The sequence below is a fragment of the Siphateles boraxobius genome, unplaced genomic scaffold, assembly GCF_051911475.1.
Source record: "Siphateles boraxobius isolate OS27281-9 unplaced genomic scaffold, OSU_SipBor_1 16, whole genome shotgun sequence".
Classification (NCBI taxonomy): domain Eukaryota; kingdom Metazoa; phylum Chordata; class Actinopteri; order Cypriniformes; family Leuciscidae; genus Siphateles; species Siphateles boraxobius.
This window is the reverse complement of record NW_027508766.1, coordinates 17,465,895-17,488,209: the sequence shown is the minus strand read 5'-3', so window position 1 is coordinate 17,488,209 and position 22,315 is coordinate 17,465,895. Positions and strand designations below refer to the sequence as shown.

The 22,315-nt window shown below is 45.4% G+C and overlaps 1 protein-coding gene across 3 annotated transcripts in view; it reads right to left on the bottom strand.

Annotated features, from left to right (window-relative positions):
* Window positions 1–336: 336 nt before the first annotated feature.
* The window catches only part of pappab (pregnancy-associated plasma protein A, pappalysin 1b), a 139,548-nt gene continuing 117,569 nt past the window's right edge, over window positions 337–22,315 (bottom strand). For all 3 annotated transcript variants that reach the window (XM_077231867.1, XM_077231868.1, XM_077231869.1), the window contains exon 22: window positions 337–1,046. In XM_077231867.1, the coding sequence (XP_077087982.1) occupies window positions 942–1,046 (105 nt within the window). In that variant the 3' untranslated portion in view covers window positions 337–941. The remainder of the gene's footprint in view (window positions 1,047–22,315) is intronic.

Genomic DNA, 22,315 nt, shown 5'->3' with positions numbered 1-22,315 from the left:
ACAGAATTGGCTTGTACGGCCACAGCAGCAAAACTAGCAGCAACAGCTGTGCTAACACAACTTCTTTCACAATCTCTCTCTCACTCTCTGCTGGGGATGTAACTCACTGATTCAACACCTCCTCTGATGATTTTTCGCCATCAGATTTGTGCATTTCTTTCTGATATACAGGATTTAGTGATTTAGGGCCAAAGCATATATATATATATATATATTTATATATATATATATATATTAGTGAGTAACAGCAGCTCAAACATTCAGAGGAGTTCAAGCCACCCGTGTGACAAATTTGGATTTGTTATTAAGGTCCATTTGTATATTTTCTCTTTGATATTTGAATTGATAAATATAAGAACACAGTGAACATATGATATAAGAGGACACATTGAATGGCTAAACTGTCATCGGAACAGTCTTGGAGGTCAGACATGAAGGGGCATCATGAAAACATCAGCAGTCCTCTCGTTCATCGATTCACTTTAGTTTGGTGTCTTGATTTGACTCAATTTATCATCCCATTCCGACAACAGTCAAACGTTAACAGCTGCATTTTTTCCCTTTCGCCCTTTTTTCCTCTGTCTCTACATGGAAACAACATTGCCATGTTTGCCCTTTACAAATAATGATCAATGGAAGCAAACATAAAACAACAAAACTGTCAGTCCAGGCTAATTTTGAGCCTTAGTTTGACAACATCTATGGTTGCTATTGCCATAAGTAATTCATAAAACTTCCACTTCATATCCTTTGCAAAACCTGTTGTTGATGTGTTTGGTTGGTTGTTTGTTTTTGAGTGTCATACCCTCTTAAGTTGTTGTTTGATGAGGAAACAAGGGCATGTCGAAGTGCGATGTGAGTGGAAAGGCCCTCTTATAAGCAGCATGTAGAGAAGAATGGTTTCCCAGCAGGCCCCCTGGGTGCCAAAGGGGGTACAAAGCTCAGCCAATGGACCGGTGGCGGAATCCTTTGTTGTTCTCCTGGGCATCGGGGTCTCGACATGCACAGTCTTCTCGAATGTCACATGACATCGGAAATGGAATCACCTGGCACAGACAAAATATCAAGTGAGTTGAGTTCAAGAGCTTGCGATGAGCACATTTGTCATAATACAACACCGTCATGATGACAGTCATGTAGTTTTATTAATTAAATTTCAGAGATTCTGATCCAAGAGGGGCTTTAAAGTGACACCAAAAAATAACATGTTTGTCATCATTTATGACTTTCTTTCTTCTATGGAACATGAAAGATGTTTTGAAGAATGTTTGGCCTAAACAACATTGGTCCCCATTGACAGTGTTATTATTTTGTGTGCGTGTTCCACAAGTCACACTAGTTTTGAACTACATGAGGGTGCAAATGATGACAGAATGAAACATTTTTGGTGAACTATCCTATTAAGTCATTAAGATGCTGTATTTACAACCAAAGCATCTTCTCCATACCAAAGCATTCTTTTCCAAGTGAAAGCGTGCACCATCATTAAAAGAAACAAGAATTATATAAATAATCCGTAAATGAGTAGATGGAAATGTCATCAAAGACTACAAACAGTTAAGAACGAAAACAATGGAAACAAACTTATGTTTGTTTCAAACATAAAATGAAACCGGTAACAAAATTTCTTACATTTGACCTTGGTTGATACTTTCGTGAGATGTGTTAAATATCAAACATCAGTCATCCTTATTCTTGCAGTTTTGGCAAATTAGATACAGTGAAAGCTGAGTGCATGCGAGTGTTTAATGATTTGTAGCCGAACAAAGCACAATGTGTTTTCATTCTATAAAGAACATTGCTATACTTTTATTTAGTTCTAAATGTTCTACATTTGGGAAAAAGAGGATGCGGAACACTGGAGCTGGACCATACTGTTTTTGGTCAGAATTAACCAAATAGTTTGTAATTCCTGTTTATCAGTGAGAACCCTCCATGTCTCCAAAAATTTCTAAGGAATAGAACTAATTTTTGAGAATCTGATCCACACCTGAGCTTCTATTTTACATGAACCAATATGAATGTATGCTCATCTCAGCTTGTTTTTACCTTGCTGTCAAACAGAAATTGCTGTCTTTTTTTTCCCTGTTAGCTATATGTCAGATCAGTGTGAGCGCACTGGGATCGTGCAAGCGCAGAGTGAAAAAAGAGAAAATGCTAGAGCATATATGCATACAGAGGAACAAGAGATCTCTTGTGTTCAGAGCACTGAGGGAAGGAATGCCCTCTCATTGCCCCTGTGAAATACACAGGCCTTTCCTTTTGGTGTCCCCATCCACTGTAGGGGATTTTCCCAACTGTAAATCTAGTCCATTCATAGTGCCCACAAACTCTGGCTGACAACATTCCCTCCATTGCCACACTCCACATTACAACCAACCAACACTTATCCAGTTGTTAAGCGTGCGTGTGTATGTGTCTTCAAAATGTTTTCGTTGCCCTTAGCCATCCCTGAATTGTTTCCAGGGAAAACAAACAAAACACTGCAAAACAAAAATCTTTCATGAAAATACTGTGCACCAACACTAGTGCAAACGCAAAACGTAGTCACTGAACATTTAATCAGAATTGATTTATAGCTTAAATCACGTGTCTTAGGATGTGTCTTAGGATGCACGTAGATCAGAGGATGCGAAGGAGCAGGGTTATTATAGTTAACTAAAACTAAAGCTATAAAAAAAAAAATCATTACTTGAAATAAATAAACATTAACAGACATAAAGTAAAATAAAAACTTATTTTTTTTAATCTAGTTGTTAAGGCGACATTTATCATTTTCAAAAAGTTTAACTTTATGTACTAAAATAACTAAAACTAAAATAATAATTACTAAAAATTATGTAAACATTTCTTCTTAATAAAACCAAAAAATTGGCACAAAACAAAAAACGTCTCGGTTACTGATGTAACCCTCGTTCACTGAAGGATGGAATTGGAGACGTAACGTCGACGTGAAGCAAAATTGGGCTCACTTCAGGGAGTGAGCCCAAAACGCCATGGTTGCTGCCACATCTAGCGCACTACGCAAGACTCTCAGACCCCCAACTTGCTGGTGCGGAAGGCCTGCGTAGAGGGAGTTCGAACTACTGTTCCATTATACCCGACACAGTGGAACCCTTTGGATGACACTGCGGAAGCCACATCCTGCCCGAAGACAGGTAAAATGCGGAGAATACACATATGGACTGTCCAGAGGGGCAGTGCAACATATGGAATGTCACTGGGGTGGCTCCAGCCTGAGAAGGGGGAGGCTACAACCAGACAGTGACAGCAGAGCGGACTCTGCCAAGGGAAAGACACGGGCTCACCGGAGGGAGCTGATCGTGGAAGAATACGCATATGGGATCGCCGCAGGGATCACGACATATGGAACCCAGCCTAGCACAAGTTACAGAAGCATACGAGCCCTAGGGCTGGCATCGGATGCTCCACAATGTCCGACTGCCGAAGGGGTGGCGGAGGATCTCTACCGGGTTCGCCTGAGTGGGGAACTCGGCTGGAGCAGAAAGTGCACGCATCCGCTCCATGTGGAGGGGAGTGGCGCAGCAAACCCACACTAGAGACACTTCGGTGATACCGGCTAGTTGAAGCGAGCGCACAGGAACAAACCGTTTCAACACGTAGGCTATAAAACCCAATGAACGTGTTAGGTGTCGCACAGCCTACAGCTCTACAGATATCTGTCAGCGAGGCGCCGTGTGCCACGCCCAAGAAGAAGCGACACACCTAGTGGAGTGGGCTCTCAACCCGGGCGGGCAAGGCACACCTTGGGCTTCGTAAGCCAAGACGATGGCATCCACTATACAGTGGGCCATCTTCTGCTTGGAGACAGCCTTTCCCTTCTGCTGGCCTCCGTAACAGACAAAGAGCTGATCTGAGGTCCTAAAGCTTTGCGTTCAGTCCACGTACAGGCGCAGAGCGCGGACGGGACAGAGAAAAGACAGGGCTGGGTCTGCCTCCTCCGAAGGCAGCGCTTGCAGGTTCACCACCTGGTCCTGGAAGGGAGTGGTGGGAACCTGGGGCCTCATTTATAAAACTTTGCGCAGGATTTGCGTCAGAAGTGGCGTACGGATGAAACATGGAACGTGCGTACAGACAGAAATATTCGGATTTATAAAACCGTGCGCACGCACATCCTACGCATTTTTCCCTTAATAAATCACAATCAATTCTAAATGTAGCCCAGCTTTTGCGGCTTCATGTCACGCCCATAGTTGCCCATAAATAGTCCGTGAAATGCCCATATTATATTCATCGATGCGGAATCATGGCAAACACTGAGAGGAAATAAAAAAAACGTAACTTCACTCACTGTGAAGTAGAAGTTATCGTTGGCGAGGTGGAAAAGAGGAGAAAAATGTTGTTTGCAGGGCACAGTGTGGGCACAGTGAGTGGCAAAAGGTTGCAGACGCCGTAAATGCTGTAGCCTCACAACCTCGGACTGTGGCCGAAATAAAAAAGAAATGGTCGGACATTTGCCTCATTTGCCAGCATGTCTTCTTGCTGTCTGAAGATGTGTTCACTCCGAATCCTTCTATTTTCCACATCTTCTAAGAGCGCAAGATCAGCCATTGTGCGTCATTACGCATTGTGATGGGGCATTTTATTTCCATCCATTTAATTGCATCTGACAAGCTACAGATGTCGGTTATAATCTACTTGGAAATGGTAAATAGTTCAGCGCAAATGTAATTTCTAGCAGCTTTCTGAATTGTTGAGACATACGTCATACGTTATTTTATCTAAAATAAAACAAACTAAAGGCATATTCATGAATACCATGATTCCGTAGCTGATGAAGACATTTTTACTATGAAAACAACTTTCCCCAGTGGACAAATAATACATCTATCTATCTATCTATCTATCTATCTATCTATCTATCTATCTATCTATCTATCTATCTATCTATCTATCTATCTATCTATCTATCTATCTATCTATCTATCTATCTATCTATCTATCTACCTATCTATCTATCTATCTATCTATCTATCTATCTCCCTAATTATCTATCTATCTGACTGACTGACTATCTAATTGCATCTATATCTGCTTCGCCGGACGGACACATTGGCGAGAATATCAGTTTTGTACATTATTTCGTTCTGTTTACCATCTTATTTATGAGGATGAATTGTATAACATGCCAATATTATTGCAGAACATATTTCACTTTTCTTTTTGCAAATATGTGTTAATTTGCATTTCTGTTGCAGATCGATCAAACAGGTGTTCGTGTAGGCTGTTAGTTGTAAGACTTGCTTTGTGAAGTCTTCGTGTTATTTATGAGAGGCAGTATTGCCATTTATTTTACACAACGGTCTATAGTTTCACACACTTTCACGTGTTTCTTCCATCTGCCAACGGTGTCGCCGTTTCTCATTTCACCCGTTTTTGTGCGTACGCCTGGGTCAGAGCTTGCGTGAAGGACCGCACATTTTACTGTCAAGTTTGCTTTTTATAAATACCAATTATTGCGTAGAGAGCGGCGTATGCCTTCTTTTGTGCGTACGCAACATTTATAAATGAGGCCCCTGGTCACCGTGATTTTGCCAAGTAAGATATATTTCGTTGATCCTGGACCAACATTCCTGTCCCAAAATTTAGTCCTTACCCTATCCCTGCCCCTAAACCTAACCCTACCCATAACTTTTCCCTAAAATCAGAGGGAAATGATAGGTCAATAACACTGATGTTGAAGCACCTTACTCTGGTTCTAAGCCTAAACTTGACATAAACTGTAAACTTGTCCCTCAAATCTGATTGGTTGATCTGAAAGTTGTTCCAGGATCAAAAAAGATGTTGTATGTATCCGGGCCGGGGTCTCAGGATCATGTGAGAGTTAGCCGGGCCAAATTCTAGGCACAATTCGTCGACCGAAAATGCATGCAGGTCCCTTACCCTCTTGATGGAGGCCAATGCAACCAGGAATACTGTTTTACTGGACATCATTTTTAACTCCGCTGACTGCAAAGGCTCAAAGTGTGGTCTCTGAAGTACCGAAAGGACCAGAGACAAATCCCAAGAGGGTATAGAAAGAGGGCGAGGAGGATTTAGTCTCCTCGCCCCCCTCAGGAACCTGACGATCAGATCGTGCTTTCCCAGCGACTTACCTTCAACTGCATCGTGATGTGCGGCGATAGCGGCAACATACAATTTAAGGGTGGAGGGAGACAGCCTTCGCTCCAATCCATCTTGCAGGAAAGAAAGCACAGCTCTGATCGAGCAAGTTCGGGGTTCTCCTCGTGAGAAGAACACTAGTCAACAAACAGGATCCACTTCAACGCATAGAGGTGCTTCGTTGAGGGGGCTTTAGCGGAAGTGATGGTGTCAACTACCGCTGGGGGTAGGTCACCTAGAACCTCCGCGTCCCGTCCAGGGACCAGACATGGAGTTTCCAGAGGTCTGGAAGTGGGTGCCATAGGGTGCCCCGTCTCTGAGAGAGCAGGTCCTCTCTCAGAGGAATGGGCCAGGGAGGGGCTGTCACGAGGAGCACTAGTTCCAGGAACCAGGTCCAGTTGGGCCAATACTGGGCTACAGAGAAGCAGCACTGGACTTCAGGCATTTTGGCATTTCCTTCTCCCCAGACTTTCTCCAGACTCTGGCACCTTGATTTCCGAATGACATGCAAAATTTGCTTTCATCCGAGAAAAGTACTTTGGACCACTGAGCAACAGTCCAGTGCTGCTTCTCTGTAGCCCAGGTCAGGTGCTTCTGCCGCTGTTTCTGGTTCAAAAGTGGCTTGACCTGGGGAATGCGGCACCTGTAGCCCATTTCCTGCACACGGCTGTGCACGGTGGCTCTGGATGTTTCTACTCCAGACTCAGTCCACTGCTTCCGCAGGTCCCCCAAGGTCTGGAATCGGTCCTTCTCCACAATCTTCCTCAGGGTCCGGTCACCTCTTCTCGTTGTGCAGCGTTTTTTGCCACACTTTTTCCTTCCCACAGACTTCCCACTGAGGTGCCTTGATACAGCACTCTGGGAAGAGCCTATTTGTTCAGAAATTTCTTTCTGTGTCTTACCCTCTTGCTTGAGGGTGTCAATGATGGCCTTCTGGACAGCAGTCAGGTCGGCAGTCTTACCCATGATTGCGGTTTTGAGTAATGAAACAGGCTGGGAGTTTTTAAAAGCCTCAGGAATCTTTGCAGGTGTTTAGAGTTAATTAGTTGATTCAGATGATTAGGTTAATAGCTCGTTTAGAGACCCTTTTCATGATATGTTAATTTTTTGAGATAGGAATTTTGCGTTTTCATGAGCTGTATGCCAAAATCATCAGTATTAAAACAATAAAAGACCAGAAATATTTCAGTTGGTGTGCAATGAATCTAAAATATATGAAAGTTTAATTTTTATCATTACATTATGGAAAATAATGAACTTTATCACAATATGCTAATTGTTTGAGAAGGACCTGTATATATATATATACACACAGTTTATAAAGATACTAAAATAAGACAGCAAGGACCTCAAAATGTGATTTCCTATGAATTCCTATCGAGGGAACCCCTTCATAAAAAAGAATGGCAGCTCTATATTTTCATTTATAAATAGTGTATGAGAAATATTCTGCATGATATTATTAAGAAACAACATTATACTACAACAATTGTTTTATCTAATATTATTATAAACAACAAAATAAAACATACTTTTACAGTATATTTTCATTGTACTAAAGCCAAAAGGAGTAATTAAAACAATATCTGAAAAATATTTATTCATGTTCTTAAATGCATTTAATTTTACTTTAACATTGTTTTAAACTATTTTTCTTTTTACACTATTTCTAAAATATAAATATTCAACAAGAATATTAAGTCCACAAAAAGAATGTAATGCGCACCTCAACAAACTGCACACATCATTTAAAATCAGTGCAGGATGCAGATGTTTAATACTGAAGGTATCAGAGTACAAATTTGTCGAGCTACAGTTACTTTGTTGTTTGCTTCCAAATAAATGACTTCTAAACTGACGTTAGGTGACGCCAATGCAAGCAAACTTACTTTTAATGTTCAGTTCATGCCCCTGAGACTATGACATCTGGATAGTATAAATATCAGCATTTCACGAGAGTCAGACAAACTCTGACATAAGCTTGAAAGAAGTGAGGTTGAGAAGTCTGCAGGAAGCTTTTGACAGTAAGCTGAGCTGTCAGTGCACTTTTACTTCAGCAAACCTTGCAACCACTGAATGTTCTCACAACATCTGACCTTTTCTGCATTGATGTCATTGGTACGGTAGTAGAGGTACTGTGATTCCTCCAGTAGCCTCAGTAGGAATAAGAGCAGATTATAGCCATTGCCCACAACGATGAAAGGAGACTCATTCAAAAAAATATTTTTGTTTGTTTGGTCACACAAACATGCCAGTTTGTACAACCATGAAGTTCAGAGGTTGTCACCTGATTTTGCTTCAAAATTAAAAATGTACACTGAATATGAACTAATATTAAAAATAAAAGTTTCCAGTCACCACCAACATTTTTGATAATTTTCTCAAAAATGTCATGTCCCCCAGAATATTTTGTTGTATGAATATCTGAACATGCAATATATCAAAGGAAAGAACAGATCCTCTGCTTTAAAGCAAAAAAAATAAATAAATAACTTCTCATTCTGGCTTTATGCATTATTTTTTCTCAACACTTGAATGTAGGTAAGTTTCATAAAAAAGGCAACATTTTGAGCAAAAAGCTGAGAAAATCGCATTTTTGTCAAAGACTACGGTCTGGATCGGATTCAGAACTATGATCAAAACATAGATGGAGTAGATCAAGTCCATCAACACCCCCAAAGCTTGCAAAGTCCAATAGCTCGTCCTGGGTCGACATTTCATTCAGTAACATTCAGTGATTTATATGCTGTTTAATGTTGATGATCACTTTATTTTACATATGCATATGATTACACATGATATCTATCGCTTGTTTCTGCAACCTCTGCATGTGTTTTGATCAAGAGATTCAGTAGTCTTTCAGAAGATGCGTAATAGTGCATCCTACCGCATAACAGTGAAAACACGGAAAGCCGGAAAATTCCATCAATGCTACCGAAATTGTTTGAGGCACAAATGAAAACAGAAAATGGCCTTAAAGGGATAGTTCAGCCAAAAATTTAAATTTTGCCATCATTTACTCTACTAACCCTCATGTTGTTCCAAACCTTTATGAGTTTCTTTCTTCTAATATATTTGGTAACCAGACAGTTGACAGTAACCATTGACTGCCATTGCATTTTTTTGCCTTCTATGGAGCTCAATGGGTGCTGTCAACTGTCTGGTTACCAAATATCTTCTTTGGAAGATACCTGAGGAACAACCTGAGGGTGGGTAAGTAATGACAACATTTTTGGGAAATTTCCCTTTAAAATCAAACACTGAAATATTCCTATTCAACTGCACATTGACTTTATAGTTAGAGTGTTTGGTTTATAAATGTCTTCTCTGGACAAACAAAGCATTTTTAGCATTTGGGTTGCGACCCACCAGTTCAAATCCTATTACTGACCTACAAAATCCCAAAATCCCATTTCCATATTGCTCATCTGTGCCCTTTACACAATGTAAGACAATGTGGTTTCATGTATATGGTGCAATTTCACAGTTAAGTTTAGGATTTACGTATATTGGGCCATGCATTAGATCTGCGATAAACAGAAATCTGGAGAACTTTGGTAGAAAATTGTTTAGCGTCTTCACTAAACGCATCAACTGGGAGCAAATTTAGTTCCCGTCATGACCTCACCTCTAAAATAGAAGACCTCATCATTACAAGGCACGGATTCAAATCCTGTTCATCCTCAAGTCCAACAAACTAATAGAATGCTTTGTGTCAATGTTGCTTTTCTGTCTGCTTGTAGCACGTCAGAGGCCCAGGTTAGTTTTTCCTAATTGCTCTGTGGAGCTTGTGAGGGCAGTTATCCTCTATTGATGATGCATTAGGGAGGAAAATACATTGGCTGACAAGAGCTCTGACAAATACAAGCAATGTATACTAGGAGTTATTGGAACACTGAATTGAAAAACACACAGTCCTCCCAAAAAAACAATGAAAACAGCCCACCAAAGACCCCCGAAAACATACCAAATGTTTTTGTTTTCTAAATCTAATGAACCACAAAAAGGGGGAAGGATTTAAAACATGATTACAGTGCTGTCTGTTATGACCTGATATGCCCCAGATCTACAGATCTTCTTTCAGGTTATTGTGCAAGATGTTATCTTTGTGGCCCCCACACAAAATAAAACCAAAATTCAGGTATATGCCAAAGAAGGAAATAAAAAGTATATTTTTATTAGTATACTAAAAGTGTAAAAATGTCTCAGGTTACGTATGTAACCCTGGTTCCCAGATAGGGAACGAGACGCTGCGTTTGAGACGCGGTGGGAACGCTCTGCGTGATTACGTCGTGAAGCACGTGTAATATCAGTCCAATGGAAGCCCGCTACGACATAGGTGACGTCATAGACCAGGAAACTATAAAGCAACCCTGAAATCAGACCGCGATAGCTTCTGAAAAACCTGAAGCAAGTCGATCAGGGCATGCAGGAAGTATGGCAGGCAAACGCAGCGTCTCGTTCCCTATCAGGGAACCAGGGTTACATACGTAACCTGAGACGTTCCCTTTCAAGGGAACTCGAGCTGCGTTTGAGACGCGGTGGGAACCCTATACCCACTACGCCATAATGACAAATGCCCGTTCTGTGTGAGGTCCTGCGCACACTAAGAAGCAAGCAACCTCGCCCCAGGAGTGGAGAGGTCAAGGTCATAAAACCTGACAAATGTATGCGGAGAGGACCATCCTGCCGCCTTACATACGTCAAGAAGGGAAACTCCCGAAATTAAGGCCATAGAGGCCGCCATACTCCGAGTAGAATGGGCCCGCACAGCCATAGGTGAAGGCTGTCCGGCCGCTTCATAAGCCAATGAAATAGCCTCGACTATCCATTTACTCATAACCTGCTTAGATGCAGGGCATCCTCTCTTGAGTGACCCAAAACAAACAAATAGTTGCTCAGATTTACGCCACAGGGCAGCTCTGTGAACGTAGGCATCTAAAGCCCGGACTGGACATAACAGGTTAAGCTGTTCCTGGTCAGGGGTATTAAAGGGTGGAGGATAAAAGGCCTGCAGCACTATTGGGCATCCAACATTCAGTGGGACCTTAGGAATATACCCGGCCTGGGGTAGAGAAATGCCTTCACCATACCAGGTGCAAATTCCAGACATGAAGGAGCAACCGACAAAGCATGTAAATCACCAATTCTCTTGATAGATGAGATAGCAAGGAGAAATAAAGTCTTTAGAGTGAGGAACTTTTCAGAAACCTCCTCGATGGGCTCAAAGGGAGCTAAAGCCAGACCCTCGAGTACAATGGCCAAGTCCCAAGCCGGTGCTCTAGAGTGCAGTGCAGGTCTCAACCTCGATGTACCACGGAGAAAGCGAGTAATTAGAGGGTTTCTCCCAATAGAAGTACCCCCCAGAGGGGTGTGGTAGGCAGATATAGCCGCCACGTAAACCTTTAGGGTGGAAGGAGATAACCTGGCCGAGAAACGGTCTTGCAGAAAATCAAGAACTGAACCAACAGGGCAGTTAACAGGATCTAACTGACGTTCAACACTCCACGTGGTGAAAAGTTTCCATTTTAGCGCATACAGCCTTCTCGTTGAAGGAGCTCTGGATTGAAGAATTGTTTCTACAACATCGGTCGAAAGACCGGTCTCCCTGAGCCTGGCCCCCTCAGAGGCCAGGCCCACAGTTTCCACAACTCCGGCCGAAGGTGAAATATCGTGCCCCTGGCCTGAGACAGGAGGTCCACCCTGATTGGGATCTCCTAAAGGGGGAGCCGTCCAGAAGAGACACCAAGTCCGAGAACCAAACTCGGGTCGGCCAATAAGGGGCTACTAGTAGCAGACGAGCCCCTTCTCGGCGAACCCTCTCCAGAACCCCCGGAAGCAAAGATATCGGGGGAAAGGCGTACAGGTGCAGCCTCGGCCACACCTGCACCATAGCATCCAGACCGAGAGGAGCTGGGTGCGTTAGAGAGAACCACATGGGACAATGGGTTGAATCTGATGATGCGAAAAGGTCTACCTGAGCACGACCGAACTTTTCCCACAGGAACTCCACCACTTCTGGGTGAAGTCTCCACTCCCCGGGCCTCAGCCCCTGTCTCGACAGAATATCTGCTCCCACATTCTGACGCCCCGGAATATATACCGCCTTGAGCGACAGTAACTTCCCCTGGGCACATAGGAGGATCTGATGGGCCAATTTGCAAAGGTGACGTGACCTCAGACCCCCCTGATGGTTGATATAGGAGACCACCAAAGTGTTGTCTGTGCGGACCAACACGTGATGGCCTCTCAGGTCCACTCATGACCGCCCCCCATCCCGTGAGGGAAGCATCCGTCGAAAGCATGACGCGTCGACAAGGAGCCCCCAACACTGGGCCCTGGGCGAGGAACCAAGGTTTCTTCCACAAGGCCAAGGCACGAAGGCATAGCCGCGTGACCTTGATCTTGCGGAACGGATTTCCCCTCGGAGAAAACCCCTTGGTCCTGAGCCACCACTGCAGGGGTCTCATGTACAGAAGGCCAAAAGTAATAACGTTGGACGCAGCTGCCATGAGACCCAACAGTCTCTAAAACTGTTTCACAGTGAGTGACTGGCCTAGTTTCACATTCTTTGCGGCTGTGAGAATCGCAGAAATACGAGCAGGAGACAGGCGTGCCTGCATTGTGGTCGAATCCCAAATTACACCTAGAAAAGTGGTCCTCTGAGCAGGGAGGAGCACACTCTTTTTGGTGTTTAGCCGCAACCCCAAACTCTTTATGTGGGACAGAACAGCATCTCGATGCTGAACCGCCACCTGCTCTGACTGAGCTAAAATCAACCAATCGTCGATGTAATTTAATACGCGGATGCCCTGGAGTCTCAACGGAGCCAGAGCTGCATCCACGCATTTTGTAAAAGTGCGGGGAGATAAACCTAGGCCAAATGGAAGAACCCGATATTGGTATGCTTCGCCCCCGAAAGCGAACCTCAGGAACCTCCTGTGATGAGGATGGATAGATACATGGAAGTACGCGTCCTTCAAGTCTATTGTGACAAACCAGTCCTCGGACTGAACTTGTGATACAATCTGTTTGAGTGTAAGCATTCTGAACTTGAGTTTCTGAACCCTGCTGTTTAACTGGCGCAGGTCTAGAATAGGACGCAGCCCTCCATCCTTCTTTGGAACAATGAAGTAACGGCTGTAAAACCCTGACTCTCTGCTGGGAGGAGAAACCCTTTCTATAGCTCCCTTTCGAAGAAGTGTCAGTACTTGCTCCATTACCAGAGCCTGCTGTGAGTCCACCACCGTGGGGAGGACTCCTTGAAATCTGGGCGGACGAGAACCGAACTGAATTCTGTAACCCTTTTCTATTATGTGCAGGACCCATAGAGAAATATTTGGCAGAAGTTTCCACGCTGCCAGAAATTCCGATAAGGGAACCAGTCTCTCGAGACTGGCCTCTGGATTTGATTGAACAATCGTTTCGGCGCCCTGAAGCGGCGAACCGGCAGGGAACAACCGAACTGACCGTTTTACAACCCTCCTCAGAGGATTGCACGGGGACGCTGACACACAACAATAAATAGACAAGGACAGATATACAGAGAGCGCTTGCTGAAGGTGCAGAAGCTATCGCGGTCTGATTTCAGGGTTGCTTTATAGTTTCCTGGTCTATGACGTCACCTATGTCGTAGCGGGCTTCCATTGGACTGATTTTACACGTGCTTCACGACGTAATCACGCAGAGCGTTCCCACCGCGTCTCAAACGCAGCTCGAGTTCCCTTGAAAAGGAAGTGTAATTTTAGCACAGAATAGCCCAAACAAGGCTTATTGTTTGAATATACAGTATTTATTGGAAGGTTGAAATATTCGTCTTAAAAATGCTACTGATCAGTCCTGCCTTAGCAAATGTAACCATCTGCAACTTTCTCAGACAAGCTAAACTTTTCTAATGTACGCTATTGTTAAAAATATGGGGGTTGGTAAGATATGTTAATGTTTTTGAAATAAGTCTCTTATGCTCACCAAGGCTGCATTTATTTGATAAGAAAAATACAGTAAAAACAGAATATTGTGAAATTAAAAAAACTATGTAATTGACCTGTATAGGCCAATCTGAATTTTTCCGTTACAATTACTCCAGTATTAAGTGTCACATGATCCTTCAGAAATCATTCAGATATGCTGATTTTCTGCTTAAGAAACATTTCTTATTATGATCAATAGTGAAAACGTCTCAGGTTACGACTGAAACCCTGGTTCACTGAAAACAGAACGAGACTCTGTGGGAACTCCTCTGTGTGATTACGTCATGAAGCACGTGTGCAATAAGTCCAATGGCGTTGGTGATGTCATCGACCAAGAAACTATAAAGCATACCTGGGAACAAACCTGGGAACTAGCTTCTGAAGCAAGTCGATCACAGTATGGCAAGGTGACGCAGGGTCTCGTTCCCTCTTCAGGGTACCAAGGTTATAGTCGTAACCTGAGGCGTACCCTTTCAAGGGAACTCGAGCTGCGTCGAGATTCTGTGGGAATCTTATACCCACGCCGCCGTACCAGCAAGTGCCTATTTGAGTGAAATCGTTGCGCACACAAAAGACGAAAGCACCAAATCACCTGGAGTGGAACTCAGATCCAGGTTATAAAACATGACAAAAGTTTTGCAGTGAGGACCAGCCAGCCGCATCACAAATGTCACAAAGGAAAACTCCTGAAAGCAAAGCTTTAGAAGTCATCATACTCCTGGTGGAGTATAGCCATAGGTGATGGCAGACCGGCCGACTCATAAAGCAAGTGAGACAGCCTCGACTACCCACTTACTCATCCTCTGCTTAGATGCTGGGCAATTTTTCCTGGGTGACCCAAAACATACGAATAACTGGTCTGACTTACACCACAGGGCAGCTCTGAGGACATAAGCCACTAGAAACCCTGACTGGGCACAGCATATTAACTTTCTCCTGGTCTGAAATTTGAAAGGGTGGAGAACAGAAGGCCTGCAGACCTTTAGCTGCTTTGAAAAAATCTATATTGTTAAAAGCTCTATATACAGGTCCTTCTCAAAAAATTAGCATATTGTGATAAAGTTCATTATTTTCCATTATGTAATGATAAAAATTAAACTTTCATATATTTTAGATTCATTGCACACCAACTGAAATATTTCAGGTCTTTTATTGTTTTAATACTGATGATTTTGGCATACAGCTCATGAAAACCCAAAATTCCTGTCTCAAAAAATTAGCATATCATGAAAAGGGTCTCTAAACAAGCTAATAACCTAATCATCTGAATCAACTAATTAACTCTAAACACCTGCAAAAAGATTCCTGAGGCTTTTAAAAACTCCCAGCCTGTTTCATTACTCAAAACCGCAATCATGGGTAAGACTGCCGACCTGACTGCTGTCCAGAAGGCCATCATTGACACCCTCAAGCAAGAGGGTAAGACACAGAAAGAAATTTCTGAACAAATAGGCTGTTCCCAGAGTGCTGTATCAAGGCACCTCAGTGGGAAGTCTGTGGGAAGGAAAAGTGTGGCAAAAAACGCTGCACAACGAGAAGAGGTGACCGGACCCTGAGGAAGATTGTGGAGAAGGACCGATTCCAGACCTTGGGGACCTGCGGAAGCAGTGGACTGAGTCTGGAGTAGAAACATCCAGAGCCACCGTGCACAGGCGTGTGCAGGAAATGGGCTACAGGTGCCGCATTCCCCAGGTCAAGCCACTTTTGAACCAGAAACAGCGGCAGAAGCGCCTGACCTGGGCTACAGAGAAGCAGCACTGGACTGTTGCTCAGTTTTGCATGTCATTCGGAAATCAAGGTGTCAGAGTCTGGAGGAAGACTGGGGAGAAGGAAATGCCAAAATGCTTGAAGTCCAGTGTCAAGTACACACAGTCAGTGATGGTCTGGGGTGCCATGTCAGCTGCTGGTGTTGGTCCACTGTGTTTTATCAAGGGCAGGGTCAATGCAGCTAGCTATCAGGAGATGTTGGAGCACTTCATGCTTCCATCTGCTGAAAAGCTTTATGGAGATGAAGATTTCATTTTTCAGCACGACCTGGCACCTGCTCACAGTGCCAAAACCACTGGTAAATGGTTTACTGACCATGGTATTACTGTGCTCAATTGGCCTGCCAACTCTCCTGACCTGAACCCCATAGAGAATCTGTGGGATATTGTGAAGAGAAAGTTGAGAGACGCAAGACCCAACACTCTGGATGAGCTTAAGGCCGCTATCGAAGCATCCTGGGCCTCCATAACACCTCAGCAGTGCCACAGGCTGATTGCCTCCATGCCACGCCGCATTGAAGCAGTCATTTCTGCAAAAGGATTCCCGACCAAGTATTGACTATTGAGTGCATAACTGAACATAATTATTAAAAGGTTGACTTTTTTTTTGTATTAAAAACACTTCTTTTATTGATCGGATGAAATATGCTAATTTTTTGAGATAGGAATTTTGGGTTTTCATGAGCTGTATGCCAAAATCATCAGTATTAAAACAATAAAAGACCTGAAATAGTTCAGTTGGTGTGCAATGAATCTAAAATATATGAAAGTTTAATTTTTATCATTACATTATGGAAAATAATGAACTTTATCACAATATGCTAATTTTTTGAGAAGGACCTGTAAATTAAAGTGACTTGACTTGACAGTGCAATGGGCCCCGGAATATTAATTGGGATCTTAGTAAGGACTTTAGTAGGACCTTAGATAGTGAGAAGGAAGACCGTCTTAAGGGTGAGGAACTTTTCTGGAACCTCTTCAATATGCTCAAAGGGAGCAACAGCAAGGCCTTCCAAAACGATGGCCAGATCCCATGCTGGTGCTCTCTTGCGCTGGGCAGGTCTCAGTCTCAAGGTGCCACGGAGGAATCGAGTAACCAGTGGGTCTCTCCCTAAAGATACACAACACAAAGGAGTGAGTAAGCAGCTATGGTCCCCACATACACCTTCAAGGTGGAAGGGGATAACCCTGCTGAGAAGCACTGCTGCAGGAACTCCAGCACAGTACCAATAGGGCAGTTAAATGGGTCCAACCAACGCTCTTCACACCATAAAGTGAACACTCTCTACTTCAGCGCATACAGTTTCCTCGTGGAGGAACAACCTCGGTTAAGAGACCTGAATCTATAAGCTGAGTACCCTTCAGGGGCCAGGCCCACAGTTTCCATAACTCCAGACAAGGGCGAAAGATCGCGCCCCTTTCTTGGGACAACAGGTCCCTCCTGACCAGAATCTTGAAAGGAGAGCCGTCAAGGAGAGATACAAGGTCCGAGAACCATATCTGGCCAGCGAGAACAGGCCTACTAGCAGAGGACGGGCCCTCTCCAGAACTCCTGGGAGCAGCGTGATTGGGGGAAAAGCATACAGACGTAGCCTCAGCCACATCTGTACCATAGCATCCAGCCCAAGAGGAGCTGAATGCTTGAGGGAGAACCACAATGGACAGTGTGTCGTCTCTAGAGATGCAAATAGATCTACCTCAGCTCGACCAAACCAGGCGTCAGCGCTAGCTACCTCGCTTTCATCAATGTCTCTAAGCAGGTCAGCCTGATATGCCTGAAGGACAGACATGGTATGTAGACATGCCGCAGCTTAACCTGCTGACGAATACGCTTTACCCACCAGTGCTGAAGTGGCTCTTAGTGGCTTGGTGGGTAACGTCGGGGATTTCATCGACGATGCTGAATCAGGGGAGAGATAGCGCACAAGCTTCTCTTCATCCCTGGGCATCACCCCATAGCCATTTTGTTACAGCTCCAGGATGTTAGAATAGTTTGAGGTTTGAGGGATGATAAAAAAAGGGTTTCTTTCACGACCTTGACATGACACCTCGGTGTGGAGGTCATGAAAAAATTTCAATCTCCGATGAAGAGGCTGTGACCTAGATGATAAAAATGTTTCATCTAGCTTGCTCTTTTGCTGAACCTACTGTTTCTCAGCTGGCCATTCAATGCTTAGTTTAGCCACAGCAGGGGTCACAACCTCTATAAGCAGGAGTGTGAGGTCGCAACTCCTCAATATCTCCCCTCTCGAATAGTAACAACATCCAACTCCTAAGAGGTGGATAGTTGCAGTACCAGTGCCTCAACCTAGGTGGAAGTAACCGCAAAGTGTGCTTCCAAACCCTGAGATAAGGCACTGGACCTGGTAGGTAAGGGTAGAGAAAGGGCTGGGGCGTCTCACACCCCTCTGCCAGATCCATCTGTGAACCCCACAATCTAAGCCGGGACCAGAACCGCGGGGAACGCATGCAGAAGCACCCTCCTCGAAGAGCGCCTGGCAGGAGCGTAGCGTTTTCAATGACAGCTATTCACAATGCTCACACTCAGCCCCCTCAAGGGTTGACTGGGCATGCTCCCACTCCCATACAAACAACACACAGCTCGTGTGTATCCCCACCCGTGATAAACTGAGGGCAGCTTGAATTCCCTTGAAAGGGAGTTCCCTTACAAATGTCTTTATGTCAATTTTGATCAATATAATGCATTCCTGCTGAATAAAAGTATTGATTTCTTTTGAAAAATTTTTAAGTTTATGGAGAATATGTGTGTTTGGGGAGTTTTGGGACCTTTTTACATCTAGTTCATTTGAGCACCTCAAGCAGTCTTGGGGCCAATATAACGTGTTTGTAAACTTTATAAACACCCCACATGTTCTCAGACCCTAATGAAAACACAAAAGAATATATCCCTTTTTTAGGTACACTTCCATTATGAACACTAAAAGTACTGAGCTCACTTGCAGCTGGTTTCCTTTTTGATTACTTTTGTCTGAGGCCGTCGACCAACTCGGCCTTGAGTGGTCACCACCGAAGGAGTCCGCGCCTAACAGACTCGACGGTTTCTGCTTTCTTCATCGCAGCCGCCAAGTGCCCGTTTCCAGGTCTGCACCATTTCTGCCGGAGCTCCACACGGAACTTGCTAAATCATGGAATGCACCATTCTCGGCGAGACTCTACACACATATCTCCTCGACGCTCTCTCAAGTGGACGGTGCTGCCGAGAAGAGGTTCAACGCTATTTCCCCATTGGAGGAGGCGGTTGCAGCGCACCTTTGCCCGCCCTCTGCGAGATGGCGCTCAAAGTCTGCCCTCCCGTCTAAAGCCTGCAGGACCACGTCAGCTCTCGTCGGCCACGCGTCTTCAGCCGCCGGACAGGCTGCGTCCGCCCTGTACTCTATAGCTGTGCTTCAGATCATTCAGGCCGATCTCCTCCGCGAATGGGACGAGAAAGGCAGGGATCCAGCCGACATCACGGATTTGAGGAGTGCAACGGATCTTTCCCTTCGTGCTACAAAATCCGCGGCTCAGGCGATCGGGAGATGCATGGCTTCGCTTATCGTCACAGAGAGGCACCTCTGGTTGATGCTCGCCGACATGAGGGAATCCGATCGCGCCACATTTCTCAAAGCGACGCTCTCCCCTACAGGTCTCTTCGACCCAGCGGTAAATGGAATCATCGGCCGTTTTTCCGAAGTGCAGAAGACCTCACAGGCCATGAACCTCTTCCTGACTCTTCCATGAATGCTCTAGCTCAGCTGCAGGTCGCCCACATGACCAGCCTCCTGCGCGAAGCACTAACCAGCGTCCAGCTCAGCCCCAGCCTTCACAGCGATGACAGGGCGGCCGCCCTAGATCGCACTCATCCAGCCATCACAGGCCGCCTCCCCCGCGGGGACCTCGGCCTAAGATCGCGCTGAAGCCCGAGCACGCAAAGTCCTCCTAGCAGCAAGGAGGAAAAGACGTTTGAGTCCCGTCGCGGCCGGACCGCCGTTAAAGTGTCTCGCCCTGTCAGTCCCCTCAGAGAAGGCTACTGCAGCAGTGTATTTGGCAGCCAACGAGCTGGTAATACAGCCCGCTCGCCTGCACACAACCGCCGTTTTTACGGCGACCCAGAGAAATCTCAAAAAGAGTATAATGTCTGGTTATCCGGCTCACGCCGTTGGTGTTTTAAGTGTAAAAAATGTGCCCACATCTCAGTGTTCACCCCTACACACAAGCACGATACCCCCCGTGTCTCACAAACTCACAGAGCCCACTCTCATAAAGCTGCCAAATGCCGCTCGAGTGTTAGATGTAGGAAATGTGCCCTCAACTCTGTGCTCACACCTACTCGCTGCCCGCTCTGTCAAACAGCCAGAACAGCCTCATATCAGTCAAGTTATGAACGTAAGTTATGTGCCCGCTCACGAGCGCTCACGCTTACTAACAAACACTTCGCCCCAGGCGCTGCTCGCGCATCACAATTTTATCACAAAACGTTCCCCGTTCAAAGCAATCGGGACGTCACACGTGAAACAGCCAGCCATCGCTGTCAACGAGCCACCGGATTCGAGCACAGAGGGCACGCACACCGCGCACACACCTCCGGTTCAGATTCCCGAGCCTACGAAGTGCGGCGATCGGAACCCGGAGTCCATTCTGCCCCTAGCTGTACATGTAAAAGCATGGAAAGCTATTCCGGGGGTTTCAGAAGGGGTGCTGAACACAATAAGGCAGGGCTATTCGCTACAATTTGCTCGCCGTCCCCCGCGCTTTCGAGCACGGACCGAGATGAAAGTGAAAGTGGAAGTAGCACATCTACTCTGCGTAGAAATAGCGAAACTGCTGTGCTAAGGGGCCATAGAACTGGTACCTCCTTCTCTGAGCGAGTCAGGCTATTACAGCCGTTATTTTCTCGTCCCCAAGAAGGACGGAGCTCTCAAACCTATCTTAGATCTGAGATATTTGAACAAAGCTCTCATGAGAAGTCTGTTCAAAATGCTCACAACCAGACAAATTCTTGCGCAAATTCGCCCGAGGGACTGGTTTATCTCTCTCGATCTGAAAGACGCCTACTTTCAGATTCAGATAATACCCCGTCACGGGCCATTCTTGATATTCGCCTTCGACGGTCAGGTATATCAATACACCATCCTCCCGTTCGGCCTGTCTTAAGCACCCCGTACATTTACGAAGTGCATGGACGTGGCTCTCGCCCTCTTGAGAAATCAGGGCATGCGGATTCTGAACTATTTGGACGATTGGCTGATTTTGGTACAGTCAGAGATAGGGCTCTTATCTCACAGAACAGTGCTCCTCAGTCATCTGGAAAGCCTGGGTCTCACGGTCAACTGGACCAAGAGCTCATTACTGCCCAGTCAGTCAGTTTCCTTTCCAGGGATAGAACTGGACTCTGTGGCTATGACGGCTCGTTTATCGACACAGCGCACGCGCTGTGTTCGACACCTGGCCGCATCTTTCCAGAAGGGCAGCATCGCTTCTCTGAAAACATTTCAGAGGATGCTGGGCTGTATGGCATCAGCTGCAGCGGAGCTTTAGCTGGCCTGCTGCGTATGCGCCCGCTACAACGCTGATTAAACGCCCGAGTGCCTCACCAGGCTTGGGTTTTCGGCCGAAGACAAATCAGAGTGATTTAAGAGCTGCATTTCAGCTCTGCAGCCCTGGTTAGCGGCCGACTGTGACAATGGGATCTGTCTCATACCGAAAAGGTCATTTCGACAGACGCCTCCAACTTAGGTTGGGGCGCTCTCTTCGAGGGCAGACCAGTGTTTGGCCTGTGGTCAGACCGAGAGAGACGCCTTCAATTAAACTGTCTGGAGATGATAGCGGTCGAGAACGCGCTCAAGCGCTTCCTCCCGTTCATACGGGACCACCACGTGGTAGTCTGCTTGGACAGCATGTCTGTGGTGTCCTACGTGAACCGTCAGGACGGTGTCAGATCCAGGAGTCTCTGCGATCTGACAGAACGCCTTCTCGTATGGTCTCAGTACCTACTGCGCTCGCTGAGAGCTGCGCACGTGCCAGGCTTACCATCCGCTTCCTTAGAGGAGCCAGGAGGATGAATCCCCCGCGACCCCCGTCGGTTCCTATGTGGGATCTTTCTTTGGTCCTAGAGGCCCTGAAAGCATGCCCCTTTGAACCGCAAGATTCCGTGGACCTAAAGTACCTCTAGCTCAAAACCGTTTTTCTGACAGCTCTGTCATCAGTTAAACGTGTGGGGGATTTACACGTTCCGTTTACACTATCCGTTAGCGCTGCGTGTCTTGAGTTTGGACCAAATGACTCTAAAGTCATCCTCAAACCAAGGCATGGATATGTCGCTAAGGTGATGGGCACTCCCTTCAGAGCGCAGGTCATTTCTCTATCGGCTCTGCCAGCATCCGATAGTGAGAGCGATGTTAATCTCCTCTGCCCTGTCAGGGCGGTGAGGTTTTACATTACGCGCTCCACCCCTTT